We start from the raw sequence: 8,356 nt of genomic DNA, 5'->3' as shown, positions 1-8,356 counted from the left end.
TCTCTGTGAGTTCGAGACCAGCCTGGTCTACAGAGCTAGTGCCAGGACAGGCTCCAAAGCCACAGAGAAACCCTGTCTCGAAAAACCAAAAAACAAAAAACAAAACAAAAAAAAAAAAAGATGAACATTTTCTTCCATGAGCAACTTTTATTTCTTACCTGAACAAACTCTCTGAAGTCAAGAAATCTAAAACCATAGTTAAAATATGCTTCAAATTTCGATACTGTAATTCTGTCAAGATATCCAGCTGTTCTATGCCCATCTTCTTGCCAATCAGTCCAGCCAGAACACGCCGCAGTCTCTCTATTTTCCCATCATCCCTTTCCTCGAAGAATGCCTGGTCATCTTCCTGCTGGAATCTCTTCCTTTTGCTTTTCATAAAGAGCTCATGCACTAACTGCAAGGCTGGGGTATTTGATAAGTTCTTAAAGCTTACAGCCCAATCCCTGATCTCACAGGAGCCTTGCTGACCCTCCAGGATGCCTGAAGCAGCACCCACTCTTGCTTCAGAGTTGGGAGTAACCATCTGCTTTTCATCTTCCGTTTCTGACTGGGAGCCTTGCTCCCGGAGAGTAGACAGTCTTCTCAACCTTCCAGGATGCTTTGGATTTTTTACGAGGTCCCCCACTCTGGGAGTCCCCTTCTGAAACAGTTCTTGCAAAGAGCCCTCTTGGTCAGAAATGGAATCTTCCGACTTATCCCAGGTAAGGGAGCTAAAACCACTGTCTCCAGGTGTTGAAACACTGTCTCTCACTTCTGCTGAAGAAGAAAGCGTTTGGCTCCCCTTAAATCTAGTTTTTGATACAAGACTACTTATTGGAGTTACATATGTGGTTACCTCTGCTCCATAGGTTGTCTGGCTACCAGAGGAGCCCAGTTCAGGACATGTGTTCTCATCACTAACACTTAAACTGCTGTCGCTAAAGTCGTGTGTGATAGAGCCTTGGAAATCATTGCCTTGAATTGGAGACAGACATTCCACTCCGAATAAGCCACACTCTCCCGTGGAATCATCAACTGTGGAAGTCTTGTGCTGAGAAAACCTTAACCTCAACTTCTGACTGCTGGAAGTACCATCCTCTGTCACTAACGAGCTAAAGTTGTCCTGCTCTGGGAAACGCTTTTCTAGGCTAACAACGTGGCTTATGTTGCCTTCCACAGACCGGCTATGTGGATCCGAATCCCCTTTCAGAAGAGCGAAAGATAAGTCGAGCCGCCTGCGTAAGGAGCACGTTTTCCTTCTGACTTTAGGAGTCTCACAGAGTTCCGGACTCCCACCCTTCTCCTTCCTTGGGAAAGTAGGTTTCTTTCTATGAGTGGGAGATACTGCAGGATTGGCAGAACCTCGGCATGGAGTTTCTAGATGCTCCTGGAATAACACTGGGTCCTTTTCTTTGTTATGAGAGCTGAGAGTCTCTGGCGACTCATGACGGTCCCTGTGCTGAAAGGAAGAGGTGGGACAGAAACCTCTGAGGCTGGACCTCTTAACAATGACCGCAGGGGAGTCCTCTTTGCTTCCTGCTCCATGGCTGACTGAATACCTTTGGGACATCTTTGAATTCTCTGTTTTAACAAAGTAAAAAAACAAGTTTATTCTTCCTCTTCCTTTGCAATCATGAGCCAAGCAGCTTACGCCAAAATATATTATTTGTGTTAAATAAAGAGAATGGGAAATTATATATAACAATTTTTTCAGAAGTTACTTAAAAAGCAAACCCCCATAATATACCATCAGATATTTCCTAATTAAAACAGCACCTTGCTATAAAACCAGAAAGCAAATATCCTGATTACTTGACAACTGTGGGCAATGCACTGTGCAAATATTTTATTGAAATATTCTTGTTTGGTTTCCGTGAGACAGGCTTCTCTGTGTAACAGCTCTATCTAACTGTTTTGGAACTCACCTTGTAGACCAGGTACCTCAAACTCAAAGATATACACCTACCTCCGCCTCCAGAGCACGGGGACTAAAGGGGTGTGTCACCACGACATGGCTCTTGAAATAATTCTTTTTTTTTTTTTTTGGTTTTTCGAGACAGGGTTTCTCTGTGGTTTTGGAGCCTGTCCTGGAACTAGCTCTGTAGACCAGGTTGGGTTTTTTTGTTTTTTTTTAAATATTTATTTATTTACTATGTATACAATATTCTTTCTGTGTGTATGCCTGCAGGCCAGAAGAGGGCACCAGACCTCATTACAGATGGTTGTGAGCCACCATGTGGTTGCTGGGAATTGAACTCAGGACCTTTGGAAGAGCAGGCAATGCTCTTAACCACTGAGCCATCTCTCCAGCCCTGAAATAATTCTTATTCTTTATCTGTGGGTGTGTGTGACAGACATGCAAACATGTCATAGTCCATTGTGGGGAACTTGTGGGAGTCAATTCTTTCTTTATATAGTGGAGATTAGGGAATCTGTACTACATAGGTTAGGCATATGAGTAAAAAATGAGTATTACAAAAATTGCTATGATAAACACAATATTATAGGGTAATTTTTTCAGAACAAAGTAATTTTTAAACCTCTGCTCATGTTTTGGCAGTTTTGACCCCATCCCTCATGATCACTGCTAAATTCTACATATACCCAGGAGGTCAAGACAATTAAACCTTGCTTTCAACAAATTGCATTATACTTTAAAACAATTTACGCCTTCTAAATATTAATGAATTATGTTCATCTCATAAATCCTTTTCTCCTGTAACAATACTAAGTTCAATCAATTTGGTGAAGTTGGATCGAGTGCTTGTGTAACTATTCCGCTACTTCACCACTAGGTGCCTCGCCAGCCTACTATTTGGAAATGAAGCCGAAACCGTTGGAGAGTGTGAAGCCCATCTATGCGCCCTCTCCCCGAGAAACCACAGGCTTTGGTCTGCTGTCGTCATTCTCATCTTTCCTGTACCCCAAAATTCCTACTTCAAAACTTTAAAAATATCCACGCAACCACAGGTCGCCTGGCTTATTATCCTGACCCAAGAGTTGACTGATGTTCACTTAAAAAATAAAATAATAATAATAAACGGGTCCTGATAAAGGGCTCAGAACTCGCATCTACAAATAAAGACGTCCAATAGGTCAGAGAACTACTTAGTTAAAAGTAGATGCCCTTGTTCGTTCAAGTGTAATGTCTTACCCTCAGTCAACCTTGAGTACCTAACACTTGTCAACGTAAGGTAGGCTTCCAAATAACTAAGTCTCTCATCTTTGCCTCTAAAGTTCATGCCGAGGTACAACCCCCTTAAAGAGAAAAACCTGAACAAATCAGCCGGGCGGCGCAGCGGCGCCCCGACAGCTACGGCTGGAAGGGCACCGGCGGCCTGCGGGGAAAGTCAGGTCGCTGGGGACGTCTCCACCCGGCCGCAGCCGCGCTCCCCGGCTTTCCTCCGCTAGTCCTGGACGTGGGGGCCTCCCCGGTTCTAGGCCTGAGCCGTCGGCTGCGGGCGGGGCTAACGGTCGTCACCCGGGCGAGTGGGGAGGAGGGCGAGCGGCGCGGGCCCGGCGGGCGGAGGGCGAGCGCACCTGAGCCGCGCCGCCCACCTGGGGTCCCGAGCCCCCCTGCCCGCCCCGTGGACGCCGTCCCTCCCTCCCTCGGTCCAGCTGCCTGCCCGCTCCACCGTCGCCGCCCCGCTCAGCGCTCGCCCCTCCCAGCATCGCTCCGTGCGCCCTGACTGTCTGAGTGTCTGTTACAAACCTTGCGGTACGAGGGGTCGTCCCTAGAAAGTTTCGTCTGACGTTCGGTGTCAAAGCAGCCTGCCAACCGAACTGCCTTTGGATGGTAAAGGCAAGTAGTCACACCATTTGATTTGGGGGTGAGAGAGAGGCGGTGGTCCCAGGGAGTCCAGGCTGGCCTCGAACTTAACTTGCTAGGTAGCCAAGGCTGCCCCGGAACTCCTGATTCGCCTGCCTTCATCTCTCAAATGCTAGGATTACAGGGGTGACCCACCAAATCCAGGAAGATTACAACACCCCCCCCCCATTCTTTGCTTTTGTGTTTGTTTTGAGACAGTGTCAGGTGTAGTCCAGGTTGGACTTGAACCCGTGATCCTCCTCACTCTGCCCCCTCCTTTCGCTGGGATTATAGGCATGTGCTAATGACTTTTAAAAATAGTTCTTTTATATTTTCGTCCTTGTTTCTACAACAAACAAACATAGATCTTGTAAACGGAAAAATAAAAATAAAAAAATAAAAAACAAGTCATGAGGCACACACTACCGTCTCTACAGTCAGGAGACAGAGACAGCAAGATTCCCAGACAGACCGGCTCTATATTCATACCAAGTTTTAGGCCAGCCTGGGCTACAAAGCTACCAACCAAAAGTTATGAATCCATAAGAGAGACTGTGTTCAGTTTTCAGACATTCTACTTTGGGGATCAGAAACATCCAATGCCTAGTTTTCACTCACCGTTCCCTGAGTGCAGAAGGGAGGCCAGACACAGACCTGTCACCCAGGGTAGCTTCTAGCTGCTTTGCTTTGGGGACCTCTCTTCCTAGGTCCACACCCATGAAACATCCCACCTTGATGCTTCACCATGCCCAGGGTAGTGGAGTTCTCACTCAGAGCCTCGGCTGCCACGCCCCTCTTCTCTGAGGATGTTCTCTGCCTGGATGCCCCTTAGGTGTCGTAATAAATAGGTGTCGTATTTATAAACTTAAACTCAAGATGAATAGGCCACAGCTTGTTAATGAGGCTTGTGTGTAGAGCAGGCGAGACCCTCCCTCCCGAGGGCTCTGGGCAGGTGGTAACCATTGTTGAAGCTCAGGTGAGATTGGAGGGCTCAGCTGTTAAGAGCACTCGCTGCTCTGCCGAAGGACCCGGGTTGGCTCCCGGCACCCACGTTGTACTTGCTGCGGCCTGTAACTGCCGCTCCAGGGGATCCGACACCCTTTGCTGGCGTCTTCCAGCACCTGCCCACACATGGCGTATACTCACACAGATACACATTTAAAGATGTTTAAAATCATTGTGCCTGTGGTCTGTAAACAAAGATGCTGGGGTGTGGGCACTTGGGCTCTCTGATTAGCAGCTCTGCTCTCCCTTGCTGGCCGGTCTCCCTTGCTGGCCGGATTGCGGCGAGCGAAAGGTCTGGCAGTGAAACAGAGGCTACGTCTGTGCCACACCAGGTGTTCTGAGCAGTCCGCGGATTCCTTGAGAAATCTTTGCAACCATCTCTGCTAAAGCTCCAGCTTCTGCAGGGGCAGCCTCATGGTTCCAGTTTTTGCTGCACTTTTGCTATCCCAAGCCTGAGTGACCTCCCAGTGACCCTAAAGTCATCCCATTCAAGACAGAGGAGTAGCGGCACATCCCCCAGGGACCCAGCAGAGACGCCTTTGAGCGGGCCTGGGAGGACAGCACTGTACTTGCGGTACACACCCCTCGTCTAAATGATATGAGCAGGTGGTTTGCTTTACTTGGGGAGTTGCCTAGGAAATGCCCTGCTTCAATGCCTCCCCTGCTCTTGCAATGCCAGCCCCAATAAAAGTCCTTTTACCTTTAATCCCAGGCAGAGGCAGGAGGATCTCTGTGAGTTCAAGGCCAGCCTGGTTTACAAGAGCTGGTTCCAGAACAGCCAGGGCTACACCGAGAAACCCTGTCTCAAAACAATAACAACAAAAAGTCCTTTTACCTGATTCTATTTTATATTTATCTATTTTTAAAATTTTTAGATTGTGTGTGTATGCATGTGTGCATGCGTGTGACGGTCGTAGTAAAACCTGGCAGAGCCTTTCCTTTGCGTGTGTGGGTGCCAGGGACTGAACCCCGTTTGTTAGGCTTGGCAGTAGGCACTTTTACTGCTAAGCCTGAGTAATGCAGGCTGACGGGAAGTGGCATGAAGTAAGATCAGCTGCAGCGCTCCCAAGGTGCAGAAATGAGGGAGGGCTGGGGATGTGGAGAGGATGAGAGCAGAGAGGCTGCGTGGACCCAGGACTGTAGAGTCAGAAAATAGAAGCCTCAGGCCCTGGTGGCCAAAGAGCTCCAGAGAGCTGACAGGATTTTAAGGCAAGTATCCCGAGCTAAGGAGACCAGACTTCCTAGTCCTCAGCACGAGTTGTAACATTTGTAGAGATGATTGATGGTCCTGGTACCCTTGGCTTCATAAGGGCCAAAGGGCAAAGGGTGAGGCTCCACAAGGCTTGCAGGACAGCCAGAACTGGAGGGGGAGCACTTGCTGCTGCTGCTGAGGTCTGGGGAGAAAAATGCTGCAAAGGCCAACACTTGGCAGGCTGGTCTTTCCATCTGGGTAGAGCAAGAAGATCCAGCCACCCTCCTGGTAACAGTGGTACAGTACAGGACAGTACCGTAATGGGGTGGCCCAAAGTACCAACTAACTCCCCTCAAGGAGAGAGTGCAGGCTGACTTGTTCCTACCACAAGGTAAGGTGGATTTTGATGGGTGGATAGCAATTAAAAGGCAGACAACAGGCAATTCCAAACTTAACATGCAAGAGCAGGAAGCTGCCAATCGCTCATTACAGACTATCACAGAGGGTCCTTTCGTCTGGGGATTCTGGGGACCTGACTGGCGTGTCAGCACAGAATGAGCAGAAGTGAGGGTGGCGGCAAGGAGGCGGCAGAGAGCTACTGTGTTGCTCTGGGAGACAGCTAGTTGGGGAGGGAACAACCTGGACCAGCATGCTCAGTCAGCAGAATCGACAGCATGGGGGACAAGGGAGTAGGCTGAGGGGGTAACAGAACTGCCTTCGGAGAGAGGTACCTGATGAACTTGTGACGCATGGCACTTGACTGATGCGCCCCACACTCCCACATACAGTCAATGGTACTCTCCTGTCTCTTCAAATGAGTCTTCGCTACAGTCATGACACTCTGCCCCTCTGCAGCACTGACCCTGCATCTTCTTCTAAAAGTCAGTCATCTGGAGTGGGGGATGGAGCTCAGTTGGAGTGTTTGCGCATGCATGAAGCCCTGACTGAGCCCAACACACACCAGCATAGTGGCAGCACAGCTGGAATCTCAGCATCTGGAAGGTGGAGGCAGGAGGACTGTAAATTCAAGGTCATCAGCTGGGTAGAGGTGAAGTCAGTTTAGGATACATGAGGGCCCCCCTCCCGAACAAATGCAATGATGTCATAGCTTGACTGTTATTGCCCCCATAAGCTCATTGAGAATGACACTATTAGGAGGTGTGGCCTTGTTGGAGGAGATGTGGCCTTGTTGGAGGAAGTGTGTCACTGTGGAGGTGGTCTTGGAGGTCTCATATAGGCTCAAGCCATACCCAGTGTCACAGTACACTTCCTGTTGCCCTCCCTTCCTATTGGACTCTTAGCTCCTTCGCCAGCACTATGTCACACCATGACGATAAGGGACGAATCCTCTGAACTGTAATCTACCCCAATTAAATGTTTTCTTTTATAAGCGTTGCTGTGATTGTGGTATTTCTTCACAACAGAAACTCTAACGAGACAAACTTATCTGGCGGAGGAGATGTTACAGTCATGAAGATGGTTTCCCCAGGGGTGAGGCTTACACACTGCCTTCTAAGTGTGCGGATACCAGCGATTTCCCCAAACGTGGGAAACCCGACTGCCTAATTGACAGCAGCTGTGGATTTCGTTCATACTCTCCTTTGAAAAGAAAAGGCGTAATCTACTCATTAACTTCTCCACCCCAATCCAAACAAGGAAGAACTTTTGACTTATGGCTAAAAATATCCAAATAACCACTGGGTTGCCATTTTTCAAATTTAAAGACACTTATTTACTTATTTTTCAGGAGACATTTTATTACAAGTGAAGAAAAATGAACTCACCAGAACCAGGCATGGCGGCCCCTTTATTCCCCAGAACATGGGAGGTGGGGACAGAAGGTTGGAACTACAAGGTCATTCTTGCCTACGTAGCAAGCTGCTGGCCCTGTTATACCTTTATCTACCACACTCTTTTGCTTCTTTGCTTCCTTTTCTTGGCTCAGGCTCCCATGATAGAATTCTACTTACTTGTTTCCCACCAGATCTAATTCCCTTTTGGGGATCATTCAATAAAATGCCATGAGTTTATTCCCAATGACCTCAACATTCAAGCTACGCAGAAATTGCTATTACCAAGCATAAAAGAAATTCAGAGTTTCAAGGGGATGGCGTCTTGTTTCATCATAACACAAAGGGTTAAAGGCCTCAGAATGGCAGGGCAGCCACCTTCACTAGGAGAGAGTGAGCAGTGATTTCTGGCACTCAGTGAATGCTCAGTTAACGTTGTCATTGAAAATGGGGTGGCAGCCTGGCGGTGGTGGCGCATGCCTTTAATCCCAGCACTCTGGAGGCAGAGGCAGGCGGATCTCTGTGAGTTCGAGGCCAGCCTGGTCTACAAGAGCTAGTGCCAGGACAGGCTCCAAAGCT

At 48.3% G+C, this 8,356-nt stretch overlaps 1 protein-coding gene and 1 non-coding gene across 2 annotated transcripts in view; one reads left to right on the top strand and one right to left on the bottom strand.

Moving 5' to 3' along the window:
• The window catches only part of Fbxo43 (F-box protein 43), an 11,982-nt gene extending 8,758 nt beyond the window's left edge, over positions 1–3,224 (bottom strand). The window contains exons 1-2 of the mRNA XM_005368126.2: positions 3,137–3,224; positions 159–1,563 (exon numbers count right to left, since the gene is read on the bottom strand). Coding sequence (XP_005368183.1) covers positions 159–1,563; positions 3,137–3,224 — 1,493 coding nt within the window. The remainder of the gene's footprint in view (positions 1–158; positions 1,564–3,136) is intronic.
• A 4,202-nt stretch (positions 3,225–7,426) lies between these two features.
• LOC113458454 lies at positions 7,427–7,582 on the top strand. Its single transcript, XR_003378837.1, has one exon. It is a non-coding gene; the product is annotated as a U1 spliceosomal RNA (small nuclear RNA).
• Positions 7,583–8,356: the final 774 nt, after the last annotated feature.

The sequence above is a fragment of the Microtus ochrogaster genome, unplaced genomic scaffold (genome assembly GCF_000317375.1).
Source record: "Microtus ochrogaster isolate Prairie Vole_2 unplaced genomic scaffold, MicOch1.0 UNK29, whole genome shotgun sequence".
NCBI classification, from domain to species: domain Eukaryota; kingdom Metazoa; phylum Chordata; class Mammalia; order Rodentia; family Cricetidae; genus Microtus; species Microtus ochrogaster.
The sequence above is the reverse complement of the archived record's forward strand: the minus strand, read 5'-3'. Positions and strand labels throughout refer to the sequence as shown.